This window comes from Phaethon lepturus, unplaced genomic scaffold, assembly GCF_000687285.1.
Source record: "Phaethon lepturus isolate BGI_N335 unplaced genomic scaffold, ASM68728v1 scaffold54036, whole genome shotgun sequence".
NCBI lineage: Eukaryota > Metazoa > Chordata > Aves > Phaethontiformes > Phaethontidae > Phaethon > Phaethon lepturus.
This window is the reverse complement of record NW_010547986.1, coordinates 1-19,960: the sequence shown is the minus strand read 5'-3', so window position 1 is coordinate 19,960 and position 19,960 is coordinate 1. Positions and strand designations below refer to the sequence as shown.

The following is a 19,960-nucleotide window of genomic DNA, read 5'->3' as shown; positions in this document are numbered from 1 at the left end:
GGGCTGGGAGCGGCGGAGGGAGGAGTGAGCACGTAGATGTCAAATCCATTTTAAATGATCTCATTGACTCAGAAATACCGATTCTTCAGTTGCTTTGAATGTGGCGTTTAAAGTAGTATCCTTGGAGATGAAAGCAGGAGCGTTTTCAAAAGTGTTCTCTTTTAGCTGACTGATTTCTCTGTGCTTTGATGCTGGGAGAAGGGAGTAAAAAAGAGGCAAAGAATCGACTTGTTATTAATGACAGTCCTTGCATCACCTCATTATGCAGACGTGCAAATGATAAAGTTTAGATGTCCGTCTTCAGATCTGGGATATGTTTCCTTGGGTCATGGCTAGTGTGGCCACATTCTAAAAGCCAATGGGGTTATAAAAACGTTTAGAAATTATAGTGAGCTGCACCGTGTGGATGTGTGTACCAGAAAATGTATCTGTACCTTACTTTTGGCTTGCTGTAAAATGAAATGTGAAAAATACTCTACGAGGCATCCTTTTAATGCCTGGAACCTGAAATTCACTTAACACTCTGTTAGTGTTTCTGTTGAAATGGTGAGGGTGAAATGTAGAAGGAAGTAGGCTAACCTTTTTTTGAAGTTGACTTCAACTTTCTGAGAATGAAACAGCATGCTATTCTTTGCCGATCAGGCACATAGGTTCAATAGTGTGCTCATCGTTGCAGTTGTCCTGCAAAATAAACTTTATGTTTATTCTACTTAAAATGCTCAGATGCTGATCAAGGACTGAATATAGGTCTTTGCATTGGATAAGCACATATGGCAATATAAATGCATAACTGTTATTTATTTGTGTATGCTTCTGAGACCTCAAGGGTGAAAACCTAAAAAACAATTTTTGCAAGGCGTCTTTAGCTTTGTGAATAAAATGATCTCATGCATTCTGTTGTGTTTTTTTCCTAAGTATCTGGGACAGATTAGAATGTCTGTTTAGCTGTAAACTAAATTTTAAAAAATAGCAATTTATGGTAGGCTTCTTAACACTCTTATATTTTTCCAGCACTTACCAACTAAGCCAGCACAGTATTAGTGAGAGAACTCTGAAAATTATCTCCTCTTCCAGGCAAAAGGATGAGAACACTGATGTTTGACTTCTGGTGCAAGCAGTAATACTCTTCACATGCAAACTTAAGTTGGTTTAACCTGGTGTTCTAGAAATGGAAATCCATTCATTAGCTGTAGTAGAAGAGTAGTGGGGTGTAGTGATGTATTCCCTTGTGATGCTTTTTTCTTTTTGTAATATTGTAACTTGTGTAATGAGATATTTAAAACCATAAAAAGCATTGTTGAGCTCCAAAGTCCCGTGGTTCCAGTAAGAGAGCAGATCCACATGGCAGTCCTGCATCCAGATGTTCTTTGATGTGTTGAAGTTTCTGACCTTTAGATAGCTCCCAGTATTCCAATTCCATTTCTTTAAGTAAAATGGAAAGTAATGAGCAATGAAGAATAAAAATGATCAGGCTTGCTCTTCTCAGAAGCGACTTTGAGTTGGCCTTGAATAGCGGTAGGATCAGGTAGAAATTAATTGCTGTTCTTCTACATGGCTAATAAATAATTGCATCATTACAATATATTACATTTTTCAAGTTAAGCTTTTAGATCTTTGATTTACGGCTGAATTAAAAAGAGACTTTGGCATAGTAAAAACAGAAGATGTCAGCACTACCACAGCAGCTGTGGGAAGACTGTTCTAAACTCTTCTTTAGTTTGTACAAGCAGAAATAGTAGACTCCCTCTCACGCTTTGTAAGCATTAATATTAATGATGTAAATTATTCGGTAGTTAACTTTAAAGTCAGCAGTTTTCTAACTTTCCTGAGATTACCCTTCCTCCTTAACTTCTCATTCTTCTAGCTGGCAAATGATAGTTCGTTTGTACATGAAACTTTAAGTCAAAACATCCAAAACAACTATTTAGTCTACATGTTAAGTAGGGTGCTAAAAACCTAAATTCAAGCTTATCTGATGTTGAACTTGGAACTTGCTTTGTAAGTTGTTTGCAATTGTACTATGTGGTATTTAGCGACTAACTGCTTTCAAATCTACCTTAATGAGAAGTTGCTGATGAGAATTCTTTCAGTAATGTGAAAAGTGTTTTGCAGAAGTGTCTTAAACTTTGATTACAGCATGACTAACTTTTAAAATCTGTGCCTGTCTTACTGTATCAAGTTTATCTCAACGTAATGAAATACATGTAGGTAGGAATTGCTTCTGCACTGAAATGCTGTACATCTGAAATTAATAGATGTTACTCGGTGTATCCTTCAAAAGTGTGGTGAGAAAACTTCAAAACTTGGAGCAAAACCCTACTTTAAATTGTCTTGTGGGAACTGTATTGTGAATGCCATGCAGGAGAGCTCAAGAGTAGCATCTTATAGCCACAAGCAGAGTGATAGGGTTGGTTTGTGGTGGCATGTTTTTTTTTACTGTTGGTTTTCTTTATTTCTTCACCTGTCCCTTAAGAATAAAGTCATCAATTTAGATTTTCTTCTAGATTTAGTGTCTGTTTACAGGGAACTATGTATCTGCATCAGATGATCCATTCAGTACTGACTGTAACCACGGTATGCTCTTGGCTGCGTAGGGTACCTTTTGAAACTTCTTGTGCTTCACCTCAGTGTCCTGAAACAAATGCATGTAGAACTATGCACATATTCAGTGTTACTACTGATCAAAATATAATCTTATCTCCAAGCAAATATTTAAAATTCATTGTTGCAAACACTGAGCAGGTTAGTACCCAGGAGAAACTGTATGCTGAGAATATGTTTCATGAGGAAAGTCATGATTCAAGCAGCAAGAAACTACTCCAAACAGCATATTGGTCAAAAAGGACAAATAGAAAGAGGGAGAGTTGGGAGGACAATTACTGGTGGCAACTTCTTGGAGATTGGGTACATAGGCACATGCTGCCAGCAATTGAGTGGTGCAGGGGCTGAATGATTCAAACAAGGAGAGTCTGACCCTTAAGAGGAACTAGGTTGCTACCTTCTAGAAATTTTATTTCCGTTTTCTGTGTGAGGGAAGTAGGGAAATGTCAGTAAAATAAACTTAAATTTTGGTCATTAGCGTTTAATTTGTCTCTGGTACTGTAGTTTTATGAAAAATTAGTCTTTTAAATGTGTGTGGGAGTTATTAATCAGCTTGTGTAGTGTAGCTTTAAGCATTGCAGGATGTTTTAAAATCAGTTTGTGGTTGTAATCGAGTCAGGAGAAGGAGAAATTGAGATTTGTCGAGAAAGATGATACTACAGCACAGGAAGTGTAAATTGTCTCTCTGGCTTAATTAGCAGTATGACTGCATTCAAATTTTTTACTTACTGGTGTTCTGTGTTGATTGCATTTTTGCATTTAAAAATATCATTACTTCCTGTTTTGATTAGTGTTGATTTTCTTAACATCTTCATTGACGTTTACCTGTTCCTGCCAATCTTTAGAGCCAACACAGCCGAGAGCTTCAACTGGCTTGGACTTGTATGTCAGCAGAATGGTTTATTATGTTCCATTATTGGGGATTCCTTGTTGCTGGTGATGGGTGAACCTGAAAAAACGCAGCTTGACTTGCACATCACAGGGTGAGTTCTCTGAAAACACTTCCTGAAATAGTTATCTTTAAAGTGTTTTGGGTTTTTAAGAACTCGCTTATATTTTAGATCTGACTGCCTGAGGGTTTTTTCCTCAAAATATACCCTTTTCAATATCTGCTGTAGAATCTAGAGAGCTGTCACATTTCTTACAGTTTGGCATGAACTGGTGTAATCCTAAATGATAGATCAGGTTGCTCAGGGCCTTGATTTTAACTGAGAGATTGATCCTGTTTGAGCAGGGCATTGGACTACATGAGATCCCTTCCAACCTAAATTACTGTATGATAAACCATTCCATAAGCAGTTTGGGGGGACGGGGGTGGCGGGGAAGGCAGCAAACCATGAACTCTTCCCTGGCTTTTTTTCCTCTTCTGCATAATACCTTAACTTGCTGATAGGTGAAAGGTGGTGTTTCAGACGTGGGAATTACAATAGTATTGAACTAGCATCTTCTATCATGTTCCTGCAGCTCCTCTTTAGCCCACTGTCTTGAAGACAAGAGGTTCTGCCTGATCAGGAGTCTGCATTAGCAATTCAAGTTGGCTGGAGAATGGAAGGTGTTGAGTTTAAGGAAGAATGGCAAGATGAAGATTTTCCAAGGTTTTTAATTTTCTTTTTTTTAAGTAATTAAAATCAAATGCCTAGCATCCAGAGTAAGCTACCTCCTTATCTTCCTGCTTAGCTAACTCTCAATAATAATCTCGAAGTGATTTCCACTAATATAGTAGTCTTGAAAAGGTTTTGTGGTCTGTTTCTTTATGGTCTGGAAAGGGATTGCATCATGTTCATATGTAAGTTAAGTAATACAGCGATGCCACTGTTGAAGTTTCCAGTGTTACTAAAGTCAAAATTTGTAAGTTTGGCTTTGTTTTCTGTGGTACTCTTGCAGCTACATTGTTTATATATTATTACCAGTGTCTGAAGGCCCAAATATTTCATTAAGCAACATTTCTGAGCAAACTTTTTAGCAGTTAAGACTGCTAGTGATGCTTGGGCTTAAAAGAGACTAAAACGGCTGACTTCAGAGGTGTTCTGTAATAACATGACTAAACTACTTCTGTAATGTATTTCATGTCAAATCTTCTCAGGCAAGAATATGACAAGTTTTCTTAAGGATGACACGTATTAGTAGCAACCAGTATTTTGGTATTTGTCACATGAACAGATGGTTGCTTGAATGCTGTAAAGGAATTTTCTGCTACTTTGGTGCTTTGTTTACTGAAAGCTTGAACTTAAACGATAAGTAAGTTTAGTTCAGTACTCTCCCACAGTGGGTTTTTTCAGTAGTAAGTCTAAATACTTGGCAGCTGGCTGGCTATTTAAAAAAAAAGAAAACAAAGTGGTGTAACAATAGCTTTTACTTTGTGCTCCAGGCCGCTGCCAGAGGATGATCCTGTTGAGTCAGATATATTGGCTGCAGCTGGAACAGAAAGTGAAGCTGGTAAGAACATTCCACTCTAGTCAAGCTGACTGCTTCCTAATTAGATGGCTGTTTTAAAGCTCCATTTTGTTTAGGGTGGTTTTCTGTGGGTGTGTGGTTGTGGTTTTTTTTTTTTAAGTCAGGCTTGAGCAAACAGCATTCTGAATGACATTTTTGTATGTGAGGGGTATTATAAACATTTTGTCTGGAAAGAAAAAGGTTTTGGAATAAGATACACGACTCTTCATCCTCCCTGTGAACAGAGCTATCCAGGTAATACTGGAATTACTCCACCTGCTTCCTGACCCGTCTTAAAGTCTTGGTTCATTACTTGGCTTCTATGCATCACTTAGGGTATACTTTAGTTTTACTCCAAATTTCAGACCTTTGTGGCCTTTTAAGTGTGGTGTCTGTCAGAATGGTCGGAGGGGAAATAATACAGATGGCTTTTTTTTTAAGTTTTTAATTTTTTTTGGATCTTGTCTGTCTGCTTTAGTTGCGACACTTCCAGTGCTGGATCAATCATTTTATTCCCTGGTTTCAACTGCTGTCTAAATCACACAAGTCTTTGCCTTGTATCTCAAAGCACGCTGTGTATTCATCTAGTAGTTTCTTTAATTTTCTGTCCTCACTGTTGTCTGTCAGCCTTCTTTTTTTTGCAGCTTGTATATTATTTTTTACTTCACCAAAGATGGTTATGCTGCAACCAATACCTAACAAAAGCAAGGGCTAGGGACATCAATCTATTGCATTATTTACAAGACTTGTTTAGTATAATATCTAGAACAATTCATGGTACACTTTGATACAGCTAGCACGGGTAATAGTTGCTTAGATGGTGGCAGCACTTCAGGTTTTTCTTCTCTAGGGAGTATGGTGGTCTACCACTGTGATCATAGTGTGTATGGAATTGGGTAAACTTACGGTCTTGAGGCCTTGAGAACTTTGACCTCCAAGTGCTGTTGTTTTCACCCTGTATTTTAATTCTTATTCCAAAGATACGTCATTGTATTTTGGGCATTAATTTATAATGCGTTCTGAGAAAGCACTGTGCTCTTCTGTCTTGTTAATATGCTTACCTAAACTTGCTTTAGCTTTGAAAAGAAATGATCTGCTTTTTTAAATTCAGAGGTTAATGGAACCAAAGTGAAGAAGAAACTAATGGCTCCAGATATTAGCTTAACTTTGGATCACAGCGAGGAATCTGTTCTGTCTGATGACTTGGATGAGAGTGGAGAGATTGATTTGGATGATATAGATACTCCTTCAGAAAATAGCAATGAGTTTGAATGGGAAGGTAAGTATTTTGTTACTTTTGTCTGATGCTGTAAAATATTTCTATTTTCTTATGGGCAGGTCAACAGTTTTTCAGGTGGGAAATAACTATGACTTAATATTACAAGAGGAAAAATATAAAGGGAATGATTAAATTAGAAATTGGAAGTAAGTGCACTGAATTTTTAAAGAGCAAATCAGACCTTAACTGATTAGTAAACAGGCAACATAATAGCTCTAACTCCAAATAAACTTAAGTGAATGTCGTTAAACACCTGTAAGACTTGAAGTTATGGGGAATCCTCCCTGTTTTTAAGAACCAACCTGGGGGCGGGGCGGATCAAAGGGTTTTACATGTGTTATAAATCAGTTTTAAATGGAGGTGAACTGTATAAAGGGATATAGATTATAGATGAGCTAGTCAGAAATCGATGAATTGCAAGCCTTTGTATTTAAGGAGGACTGAATGGTATTTTTTTTAAATATTGAGTAACACCTGATGTCATATCTTACTGTGGTGAGAATGGCAAAAGTTCAGTAGCCTCAGAGTTTGCATGCTTTCCAGATTGACTGGAAGTGGTAGAAGAGCTTCTATTTTGTGTCAAGGAATTCTGAACTTACTTGATAGGAAGTTAACTTAGCTATAGCTTTTTATTCTTACAGGCAAAACCTGGAGATTCTAACAAATTTTATTTGAGGTAAAAATGTTCTGTGTACGAGCTAAAGCACAAATTTTAAACTTGCAGTTTAGTTATGTTTTAAGGCCCTCTTATGTAAGCCAAGAACAGTTGTGTTGGACAAAAAGTTTGGAGTCTTTAACTTTTGTTAACTTTGTGACTTAACAGTGTCTCTAATAAGTAAACATGTAAACTCAATTATTGTTTACTATTATTTATTCTCTAAACAATTTTAATTCCTGAGTAAACAGGAAGCTCTCTTTCACTGTTACATGTGAAACACTACCTGATCTTCATTCCAAGGTAGCTTGTAAAAGGAGAAAGAAACACTCTTTAGAATAAGTTGCGTTTTTTTAAAATAGCTGAAGACATATTGCAGGTGAAACTTTCATAACAGAGACTGTGGGTTTACCTGTGTAAAAGGATTTTCATCATTTTAGTGAAGAAGAATTGGTATTTAGGGTTAGTTTTGCAATAATGCGAAGGAAATGTTCCGGATGTTTTGTGCCTTGTTTTTAAAAGTGGCTGAAAAGGGTTTCTGTCTTTTCTTCCTTTTAATGCTGCTGCCTTCATTTTCCTGGAAGGATAGTTTCAATTAACAGCTTTGTCTTGGGAACAGACAACTAACTTGCAGTAGGTTTTTCTTGCTTTGGGTAAGGTCTATGCAACAAAGTCAAGAATCATAATTTAATTGGAGCAAATTGTTTTGCAGATTGCTGTCAGCATAGATTTCACATATATTGATTGCACACTTGTGAATTAGATTTAATTTCTAATAGATTTGCCTGCATGTCTGCTTGCAAGGTACTGTCAATGTTTTAAATCATGCTTTTATGTAAATCTGTGATCAAGCAACCTGTGTAATTATCATTGGAGTTAACCACTTTGTCTGTTTTGGTGAGATTCATCAAGGTCTGTGTTCTGAAAGCCTAAAATTAAATGGGCTTCCGACGTGAATGGAAATTTGTTGCATACGTTAACATAGAAAATTACAGTCAATGGATAACTGCCAACTTAAGAATATTTTGATAAAATATGCATGACACCCATGAGACCCTATGTTGTAATGACTGAAGGAACTAAGTCATCTGATATGTCTGGCTAAAGAATATTAAAATAGATTAGATAGCAAAGTGGTTAACCTATGTTGTAACTGATTGCTACTACACATAGTATTCATAATGGGTCTTGAACATGTTTTAACTTTGACAGATGATCTTCCAAAACCAAAAACTACTGATGTAATTAGGAAAGGATCACTTACTGAATACACTGTGGCAGAGGAGAAAGATGATGGTCGACGCTGGCGAATGTTTAGGATTGGAGAACAGGACCATAGGGTGGACATGAAGGCAATTGAACCATATAAAAAAGTTATCAGTCATGGTGGTAAGAATTAGTGATGTGCTGAGGGGAACTGTTGAGAAACTACTTCTTTAAGCTGAGTTGGGGTGGTACAGGAAGAGCTTTGGGCATTTAAGACTCATGTGATGATTCATTTGTTACAGTATTAAGGCATATGGTTGATTTATTATTTTTTTCACTATTAAACTAAAGCTCCAAAATTTACACATGTTCAGATGAAGCTACTAACATGCACATATGTAATAAGATGTACTTATCTGTTCTACAATGTCAGTGCCACTAATATAATTCTTTGGTTTTAAGAGTGTTGAAAGCATTAACTGTAGATCTACTAAGGCATAAATCAATTTAATGACTCTTCTCAACAGTCTGTGGAGTTCAGGTTGGAAGAAAAGTTGACTATATGAACTGTTATTAAATATACTGAGAATCTATAGGGAGATGTTGATTGTAGGTACATCATTTGATTTACATCAGCTTCAGCTATTTCTTTAGAAGTAGACAAACTTAAAAAAATTTTGAAGTTTTCTGTAATTGTATAAATCTGTCTCTATAGAATAGATGCTTATAAATCTTTTTAAGGTAAATGATAAAAAAAGCTTACTGAATGTGCTTGACTGTGTGTAAATGTAGCAACATCTACTCACCTTTGTCGTTACTGCTGCTTTTTAATTTATTTTTAGGTTATTATGGTGATGGGTTAAATGCCATTGTTGTATTTGCTGTTTGCTTTATGCCTGAAAGCAGCCAGCCTAACTACAGATACCTAATGGACAATCTATTTAAGTAAGTCGTCGTCTGCCTCTGAATACTGTCTTAATTTCACATTGTGAAACTTAGCATTTTAATGTAAGGGCAATTACTTCTCTTTTTTTTAATGAAGCTTTTTGTATTTCAGGTAAGGGAAAGGTAACAAATAAAAAAGCAACTACATCTGCTTCCAGGGGAAGGAAAAAAAAAAATTATTAGATTTTGCCTGACACTGTTACCAACTTTATGTTTCTTAAATATATTTGAGCACTGATAGAAATTACTGTAATATCCACAGATCTTCACTTGAAAGTTTTCTTTGCTTGTCTCCGCAGGTATGTCATTGGCACTTTAGAACTGTTAGTAGCAGAGAACTATATGATAGTTTACCTGAATGGTGCAACAACACGGAGAAAAATGCCAAGTTTAGGCTGGCTTAGGAAATGTTACCAGCAAATTGATAGAAGGTAAGAAGCTCTGCAGTGTTTTCCTACAAAGTTCACATGCTTAGTGATCTACGTACTTAGGAAAAACTGCTGTTTAATGTGGTGTCTGGTACCTACTGATTAAGATTTAATTAAGCAAGTTGTTTGGTGTATTGAAACCCTCTTCCTAAGCCTGACAGTGTGGAATAATGCTACTGGCATGCCTGGTGTTGTTTGTGGTTGTTTGTTTGTTTGTTTGTTTTTTAAGTGAAGATAGTGGTGTTAGAATACTGAATACTGTTACCATGTAGAATATCCCTAAAACTTCATGTATTAACATGGTGAGGTAATAAGGGGGGCCCTTCATGAACCACTACATTAGTTGTGTAAAAAGACTGAAAAAAACTTTGGGATGTTATTTCCTTGTCATTGTTATCAAACTGATACTATACCTTGAATTTTGACTGTACAGTTGTGTGGGGTTTTTTTTTTTCTGGCAGATGGTAATTCTAGTAATGAAATGTCAGAAGACTGGATTTATGTAACAGTTGTGCTTGCAAAAACATACTTTGTGTACATTAAAAAAAGTTGTTGTCATGCTGCCTTTTTGTTCTAGTAATTATGTCTGCTGTTTGAATTCTTCAGGTTAAGGAAAAATCTGAAATCACTAATCATAGTTCATCCGTCTTGGTTCATCAGAACACTTCTGGCCATTACAAAACCTTTTATTAGGTAATACTCTGGAAGCTATTTCTTTTTAAAATTAAAAAAAAAAAAAAGTCCTAACAACTGTTTACTTTAAACTTCAAAAGCTGTTTTAATCTTGACTTACTGAAAAATTTTTAAGTTGTAACTGTACCCTGCATTTGTTCTTCCACAGCTCAAAATTCAGCCAAAAAATTAGGTATGTCTTTACCCTGGCAGAACTAGCTGAACTCATCCCCATGGAATACGTTGGCATCCCAGAATGCATAAAACAGTACGTTTTATTATTCAAACATGTTCTATACTGATCATGTTTTAGAACCGGTATATATTGTATTTGATGATTCGTTTGAATGTAATACTTTGCCTTCAATAAATTTAATTTAACACATCATTGCTATCTCTAGGACGAGTATCCATGTTTGACCACATTGCTAACTACAGCCTGGTATGCAGTAGCATGGATAGCCAAAATGTTAATGTATAGGGATTTTCACAGATAGTGCCTTATGTAATTACTAAGTTGTGGTGTGTCTTCTAGAGACAAGCCTTTAGTATGCTAAATTGGCTTGTGAGTGAGAAATTCTGGGCATGTTGATACTGAAATTATTTATAGTATCTTCAGTGTTCATGCTAAAATGTGGAACAAGTTAAGTGATGAAATATCACTTGGGTTGGGATTTCATTTAAAAGAAGAGCTGTGGTGGAAAAATGCTGAATCCCTACCCATAATAGTTCTAAAACTACTTTGAAGAGGTGAAGGCAGCACCAGTGTCCTTGATTTTCTCCTCTTCCCTCTAGATACAAATATCCAGTCTAATAGCAACGCAATTTTGCTCTCAAATATGATGATGATACTTTTGCCAGTAGCATTTGTGGGTGCAATAATAGAGTAGAAACCATTAAACTTGGATCTTTAAAAAGCCAGATGAAAATACGAATAATTCTGATGATAAATTGATCAGCCTATTAGAGGGTATAACATACAAAATCTTTAGAGTATGCATTGTAAACTGGGAACTCCATGAGGAAAGATGGTATAGTCTCACTGTGTGGACAGAAGGCCACATCCATGTTGGACAGATCCACAAATCCCACTCCAACCCCTGCAAATGGCTGGTTATTGCAGTAAGCATGCAGCTGGTATCACCTGCACAATTTAACTTTTTCTAAAAATAGAGAAAACGCAGTTTTCTTGGAGCGGGGAGGAAAGACATGACAATGCTGAAGCAGCCTTGTGCTATCCTTAGATGTTTTTGGTTTTTTTCTGGGGCTTTTGAAAGATGTGTTACGAATATTCAGACTCATTCCAAGTCTTTCAGACTCCTTTCTCTATGGATGAACCTTTAACTGTTCTGCAAAGGCTGAACTTTGTTGACTTACGGAGTTCATTCTCGGACTTCTGTGGAAGATTATATCTGACTTCAAACTGTTACGAATACAGACTTTAAATTTTAGTGATGGATGTTAATACTGTACAAGAAGTTGTATTGAATTCGTATGTTATGTCATAGTAACTAAGTCTTAATGCTTCTTGTTTAATGCTTAAAAACATTGGAGGTACATGGTATTTTTTTCTTAATTATATCAGTTTCAAAACTTGGTATGTTTCTACAAACTGTATTGACACTAATACCAGTTTGCAGCTTCTGTTGAATTTGGCCTTCATGTGTTGTATTTACTGAAATCAAACTTTTCCTCACCAAGGTATGAAGAAGAAAAGTTTAGAAAGAAACAGAAAAGGTATATTCATATTTTGATTAGGGTTGCATCTAGATAAGACTATTGCACTGCAACTAACTCCCAGTTGATTGGCTTGCATAAAGGAATAAGCATTTGTAAATATAAACATGCACTAGTGACTAAGTTTTTATGCATGAAGGTAACTATACTGCCTGCAAGTACAGTATATTATGTAAAAGAAATCACCCTGGATGTGCAAACAGATATTTGTGAATAGTCTTTATCACTCTATTACGTGAGATGCTCACTTTTAAGGGGATATGTGGATTCTCAACTGAATCTTCTGTAGTGCTTCTGTATGAATCGATTAAATGAAGTTTCACTGTTCTTAACAAGAAATGATGTCTGAAGGAAGAGCTGGTTTTAGGTGCTAAGCTGTAGTTATGCATCAGCAGAGGTGCAACTCTGGAAGAAGTTCTAATATTGAATCTTATATTCTGTATTTCTGGTATTCGCTACTTATTTTTAGTTAGTAACTTGCACAAATGCAATCTAAATTAGTATTTTAGTGCTGTTTGTATTTGCAGTGCCTATGTTCCTTGCTAATAAACAGTGAATTTTCATTTTGTTCATCTTCAGTCTCCTGCTAACTATTCAAGCTATTCCAGCAGCTGATGACATTTTTTGAATGGATATGTTTATTCACTCTAACAAATGTACTGAAAGGTTTTGCTACTAACTTTGCTTTTTTTTTAATTACTCTTCCTGTGTGTGCATAACTATTGAGGGACGCTTATTGTCTAAATTGGATAATGGACATAGAGAGGAACACAGAGAGATTAAAATAAAAGGAATTGAAATTCTTTCTGAAAGCTAGCAGGTAAAGCTAGTGACAAGTGTTGAACATTCTTTAGGAATTATTCCAATTAAGTGTTAATCTTGCAGTGTGTAACCTGAAGTACTAAGCCTGTCAAAGTTAAGAAACCGTTTCAGTACATACTGAATAACAGCTCTGCTTGAGGGGTTTTTTGTTTCCTCAGCATGTGTAATTTGGCCCAGTTCTACTGCAAGGCCCGTTGTATTCAGGTTGCAAACCTGAGACATTCAAGCAGTAATGTAAAAACTTCTAAAAATCTCCAGTACAACAAGCACTTTTTAGTGCCCATGTTGATATCATCACTTACACTACCATCATTTTTGTAAAAAGTAGTATGTTTGTAAGTGAAACTTAATGTATAGAGGAATGATCACAGACATTATTTAATAGTGAGACTTTAATCAGGTTGAAAGCAGCTGTAGGCATTATTATAATGGGGGAAAGGCAATGTATTGAAGTTTAGTTACGAAATTTGTTGAGGATGGCTGTAGGAATTACTTAGCTATGTATATGAGTCACTTTGGAAGCTAGAATATGGTATACCTACATGGATTTTTATTGTTAGCTGTACGTTTATGCATAGCTTGTTTGCATTAGCTTACCATTATGTTCTTACACTTTCTGTGATTAGTCCTGTAAGTCATGTAAAAACATGCTTTTCTAAGATGCTGCAGTGAGGACAGGGATGAATGTAGCTGCTTAGTGTGCAGGTGAACGGTATTTGACTAGGACTGTTGCTTCTAGCCAACACTGCTCCAGGCCTATTGGATCCTTACGTACTATGTTCAGTTCTTATGGCTGGAAAAAAAACCCAAACAAAACTTGCCTTCCCTTTTTATGAGTTCATGGCCTGGAAAAGCCATCATTGTTTTTATCACTTTGAAAAACTGGCTGGTTATAGTTTGAGAGACTGGACAGGTAGTTTAGACAATTAGGTGGTTAGATGACAAAGTTGGCCTTAGCCTCTCTCACTTGAAACTGCTGTTGGTTTTGAAATTAATTTAACTCCACTCACGACTTATTTTCCAGAAGATACAGTTAAGACTGTAGCTTGTTCTTTCTGTAAAGAGGGAAAGTACATCTTGTGCAGGACTGTCCTGCACACTGGCTTCTGCAAAGCAACATTGTTTGCTAGTTCCAAGGTAGATACCAGAGGAAAAAAAAAAATAGCACAAACCAAGAAACAGTTTTAGCAGCCTGATGGTGAATTCTTCCTGGGTAATTACAAGAATCTTAAAACTTAATAGAAAAAGTATTGCAGTTAAGGAGCCACTTAACTCTTTTTGATTCAACTACTGCTGTTAACTTCTTGGCTTAATTACTATAACATTAAAGGTAATTCTGTGCTCATTCTGCAGTATATGAATTCATCAAAGTAGTAGTGCTTGATGGTATTGTCATGTCACCTGTAAACTTGTATTCCTGCTTGCATTCATTAAGAAAAGCACAGAACCTGCTTTTTTTTCTGTAGTCAAACTTCACTTGCACTTTTCATAATGCTTCCTTTCAAACGCTGTAGTTATTTAAATGGTTTCTTAACAATTTTTAGGGGGAGGTAGGAAAATAGATTTTTAAAAAAACGTTGTGATTGCATTCAATAAAAATCTTAATTTAGTATTTATTTACTAAAACTTTTTTCCAAGTAAAAGCTTTGTGTTTTCCTCTTAATAGTTTTTGCTTAATGTATGAGCTATCAGACTAAACTACTTTTTAACCTAGTTTTAATTTTACTGCTTTCTTTGCTAAGCAGAGTTGACCAAGAGCTGAATGGAAAACAAGAGCAGAAAAGTGAACAGTAAGTTTGGAGTCCAAGCAAGACTGAAGAATATGCAGATGGGATTATGCTATTTTTGCTCCATTTACAATGCATTCTCTGTGTGTGTATATATTATATAACCTGTTGCAAAAGGTGCTTAATTTCTTTGGACTAGCACACAATGGACTGCTTTCTGCTCTATTGGTTTGTCTTGACTTTAATAGCTATGTTTATGTAATCATTTTATACTGCTAAATGTCAAAGAACCCTATGTTTTCAGAGGATGTTCTTGCAATTGTTTATCTAAATGATGCATGTTCTTCAGTAAAATATTTATATACCTAAATGTTAAAGGAAAGAGATAATATATATTTTTATGACTGAGCAATATATTGTGTGTACCTGCTGAAGGAATTCATTTACAGGTAGACAAGGCCATAAGTTACTTGTTGTTATTGTATAAATCTGTTTTGCTGTAAATGGTCAAGTGCATTTCTTCATTGTCACAGAAAGCTTAATTTGTTTGGATATTAACAATCACATAATGTAGTCTTTCACAATAGTGAAGATCCTTATTTTATTTCACATACGTAATACAAGCAGTACTCATTTACCTCACTAGAGTGAGCTTGAGCTTTGGTGTCTTTTAGTCCATTTTCCAGAATGCAGAACTGCAGTTCTGTGAACTTCAGTCTGTTGGACAAAGGGTTTAAGCCCAAGCCACAACAGACACTGAACTGTTTGAATGATTAGTAAAATGAGACCTTTCTCAATTTAAGTTACAAATTTAGCCTTGATTTACTGAAGCTATCACTAGGGTGTCTGGCCATACTCAGTAGAGCTTGGGACTTACATATTGATATTCTAGCCATAATATCAATTGTTTGCAGAGGTATGGGGAGTCTTAATGCCACCTGTGTCATCCTTGTAGATGAAACATCCATTTCTAAAGCTATATTTGATACCAGCACTAATTTTGCTTAACAAAAAAAAAAAAGGGATTTAAAGGTTGGGGTTTTTTTTCTCCCCGCAATGGTAGTGAACTTGTGTCTGTAAGAGGTGTTCTTGGATGCATAAATACTGTTTATGGGTTTATCAGGGCAACAATAATGCACTGGTTGATACGTTGTAAAAGATTGTAACATCTTTTGATAATTATTGCTATTTCCCTGTAAGGACAGGTGCATGCAAATAAATCCATTCAAGAGTTGAGCAATATAATATTGCAGCAAATACATTAAATCTTCACTTGTGGTTGTTGTTGTGCTCACAATTTTGTCTTAATGCCAAAAATATCAGTTCTTGATTATATTAAAGGTTAGTGTTATACAGTTGTTTAAAAAAAAAAGATTGCATTCAACCAGATTATTACACAACACTGATAAATAGCAGTCAAGAGACAGTTCCATGGTAGACACTTGCCGCCAATTAATCTACTGTCTCTAATGATACATGTATAGACTGAGAGCATATTCATGTCAAATAAGGGCAAATTGCCCATGTCTCTGGGAGTTTGTTTGCAACTCGAGAGACTTTCATCTCAAGAGTTAGGTACTTTTGTCATAGTAGCTTCTGAATCACAGTTTCAAAGAGATTAATATGCAGGATGTTCTCTTTCAACAGGCAATGCTAATTTCAAGTTGCCTTTCATCTGTTTCATGAGGTTTGGATCTTGCTCTGAAAGCAGAACATGAATGTGAACAGTTTCTTTGCAGCTGTCTTACTCCTGCTTCAATTTCAGTATTGACCCAGATTGATGTAAAGTTTCAGTCAGTAAATTGGATGCTTACAGCCTGTTTACTTCTGATACTTTCACAGTGCAATGTGTATGAACGTGCAAACCTGTAAGCCTTGTGTGGGTCCTAAGCTAGATACTGAGCATTCTGATCATCTCGTTTCAACTTTTTCCTAAAGAAAAAAAAGCATTTTTCTCAGTAAAATCATATACTTAGTGAAAGGATTGTAGTTCTATGTGTCCTGTTGCTTCCTATGTGTGTAGTGCAGTATAGAGTAGCCAGTCCTCTGTACAGGTCATAGTATCAAACAATGGGATTGTTTTTATTGTCTTTCCTGTGGCTGAGTGATTCTACAGTTTCATGCTGCAGTAGTACTATTTCTTTTGGAAATGTGTATGTCCTTACCCAACAGTTTACTTCTCTAGTACAAGTTTTTGTGACTGAATATACAGCACAACAGTTCTTCTGTCCTTAGAGATACGCAGCTTGAGAAGCAGGTGTGCTAAAGAATTATTCTCCTCTGACCTTTTTCAGCTCATCATTTGATGGTGAGGTGGATGTTTCTGAAAAGTGAAGTGGTCCCAAAGTTATCATGAACACAAATGGGTAACTTTTTGTCAAACTTATCTTGTTTTAAATCTATGAAGTAATTTAATATATTTTAATATTTAAAAGCATGAAAAGATTGAATGTCATACTTTAATAAAAGTTATTTCAAAACCTGAATCACTTTGTGGTAAGATACAGTATTGTAGGGAATTCACTTTTCAATGGCAATTCCTTCTAAAAGTAAAACTCAAGTTGCTAGAATACAGGTCAAGCCCTGTCAAAAGATAATTTTATGAGTCATTAGTTTACCTTTGATTTTGAGGTCTCATCAGTTCATTTTTTTAATATATATATGTGTGGTAGTAAGTTCTTAGTTACCTTTTGTTACTACTGTGTGCAAGTGAAATAGAGATGTTTGGGCCAGTGGCCTCTCTGTGTGTGGATGTGACATTTTGTAAATTGGTTTCTACAACAGGCTAAATGTTCAGAAGTGGCAAAGATACTTTAGAGTCTACTCACATAAGTTTTTAATGACACTTTCTCCAGAGTGCTCGAGTGTTCTTGACTATATTGCGTAGTGTGGCAAAGCCATGTTCTGTTGGAAAGTAATGGAGAGGGATGTATAAGGATTTAGTGCTGAAGCAGACTGAAGTCTTTGAGGTTCTGGGATGTTAAAATGGAGAATTTTTGCTTCCAAAAAGCTTAAACTAGTTAGAATAATATGTAACATTCATAATGATGCAGTTTACCATATTTTTTCTGTTTATTTTCAGTGAACAAGTTAATAGTAATTCTTGCTGTAAAGAATGTTGTACTGAGGAACAGTAGTTACATTCTGAATTGCTCACAGTATATAGCCTGTATTTGTTAGCATGTTTCGGCAAGTTTGTTGCATCATACACTTCAGTGCTCTAATGACAGCTTAAAACCTTTCAACAGTTAAATTGTCAGACTTCAAGATGAGATTACATGTTGGTGGCAAGGGAAATCTCTTATGAAATGACCTCGAAGTGTGTCATAGGAGGAGAGGGTGGCATTGGTGCCTAGTCATATGTCAGCCTCACTGATGTCATCTACTGAAATGTCTGTATTAACTGAATATAATGGAACTACATTGTGAATGGGCACTTTCTAAACTAAATCTGTCACAAAGAAATAAGTTTATTGGTGAAAAATGTATTTCTTCCAGCATCAAACTTTTGTCTGTGTATTCTACAGATTTATACAGTATTTATTATGTAGAAAGATGGCTTAAATGCATCTCTTGTCAAAAGCTTTTGTCTTTGGAGATGAATTCAATTCTCAAGTCATTTCAGTCTCCCTCCAGAAAAGTCTCATACAAGGAACAGAGGGGAGAGGGATAATAACTTGTGTGCTTTTTGTAACCGCAGAAGTCTTACAAAGCTTTCAGTGAAAATTCTTACTCAATCCTTGTGGATGCAGGTCATTCTCTAAAGGATTTGTTTCTCCAACTGGTTGTCGAAGATGCTTGAAATAAGTGCTTTAATTATACATTTAAAGGATACCTGGTTTCAGTCAGAGTAATGCTCTGAAATATAAGGAATATTTAAATACTCATATTCTGAAAGGCAGATTTTGCAGCTTTCCTAGCTTCAAAATTTTAAGTTGAACTACATTGTTTCCCTTACCACATCGTGTTCCCTATATTGAGCTAACAGGAAAAAAGGGCATTTGTGAAGTGAAGAGAGTATAGTTGTGTTACAGTTTTTCATCATTCCCTTCAAGCATGATTGAGATCAATGAAATTAAAGCCATTCTTTGCTCAACTAGATCTCTTTTCAGTTTTGCAGTTTACTGCCCAGATTACTCTGATTTAAAATACCGATTTTTTTTTTTCCCAGTATTGAAAATTATCTGAGGAGAAGCTACTAGAATGTTTTCAAAAAGTCAAGTCCTTGTCTTACCATGCTCTTTACTCTAGCTTACTAAGCTGCTAGTTAATATTTATATATTAAAGTCCATGTTAATAATTACAAAAAATATTCATGGAAGACGGATGATTGCTTTCCCAGTAGCTCTGCAGCTGTGCAGTTTCTTATTCAGTCATCTGAACAAAGCCTTGTTATTAAAAAGAAAAGCCCAAGTAGTAGGGTGCTCTGCCAGTTGAATGGTAGATAGAAGGGTGTCCTGGTTTCAGCCAGGATAGAGCTGGTTTTCTTCACAGAAGCTAGTGTGAGACTGTGTTTTGGATTTGGGATGAGAAACTGTTGATAACGTGCTGATGTTTGGGGTTGTTGCTGAGCAGTCAAGGACAGTCCAGCTTCTCGTGCTGGCCTGCCAGCGAGTAGGCTGGGAGTGCACGGGGAGCTGGGAGGGGACACAGCCGGGACAGCTGACCCAGACTGGCCAGAGATATTCCCTACCATACGACGTCATGCCCAGTACATAAACTGGAGTTGGCTGGGGGGTGGAAATCGCTGCTCGGGGACGGGCTGTGGATCACGGGGTGGTGAGCAATTGCTGTATTGGGCATCACTTGTTCTTGTACATTCCTTTGTTGGTATTATCATTGTTGTTCCCTTCTTTCTTTCTGTCCTATTAAACCGTGTTTATCTCAACCCACGAGTTTTGTTCCCAATTCTCTTCCCCGTCCCACTGCGGGAGGGGGAGTGAGCGAGCGGCTGCGTGGTGCTTAGTTGCCGGCTGGGGCTAAACCACGACAAAGGGTTAAGACATTGCCTATTACCATCAGTAAACTTTGCACACGTATTAGTGTCTAACACAATGAAGCTGCAGTAGTCATGCAGAAACATAGCTTGTGAATGATGAATCATCATCAGATACTGTAACTGGCTTAAGTTGATTTATACAGATGTGACTATTTTCTTTTGTCCTTTTAATATAAAACTACGTAAGTACAAGACTCTTCACCTACCTCTTAAGAATGTTACAATCCTTTCTTTTTAAATGAGCTGTTTTGTGGTTGCGTACCAAGGTGTCATGGAGTAATGAGATGGACGCATTTCTGAATGTGCTAGCTGTTGACACTTATGCAAAACTTTTTAACTAGGGGAAAAAATAAATGCTATATTCAATAAACACCTTTGGAAAAGGTCTGAATGTTTTATTTTACTGCTTAGGAAGCTATTGATGAGAGTCTTCTGTGATTGCCGCCACCGCCCCGG

At 36.3% G+C, this 19,960-nt stretch overlaps 1 protein-coding gene across 1 annotated transcript; it reads left to right on the top strand.

The window, feature by feature from the left end:
* The first annotated feature begins 3,422 nt into the window (after window positions 1-3,422).
* On the top strand, window positions 3,423-15,123 carry BNIP2 (BCL2/adenovirus E1B 19kDa interacting protein 2). Its single transcript, XM_010289796.1, has 11 exons — window positions 3,423-3,584; window positions 4,066-4,196; window positions 4,970-5,037; window positions 6,146-6,313; window positions 8,181-8,357; window positions 9,017-9,119; window positions 9,419-9,550; window positions 10,154-10,240; window positions 10,389-10,487; window positions 11,921-11,956; window positions 14,524-15,123. Exons 2-11 carry the CDS (start codon window positions 4,147-4,149, stop codon window positions 14,570-14,572), a joined length of 969 nt encoding a protein of 322 aa, XP_010288098.1. The 5' UTR covers window positions 3,423-3,584; window positions 4,066-4,146; the 3' UTR covers window positions 14,573-15,123.
* Window positions 15,124-19,960: the final 4,837 nt, after the last annotated feature.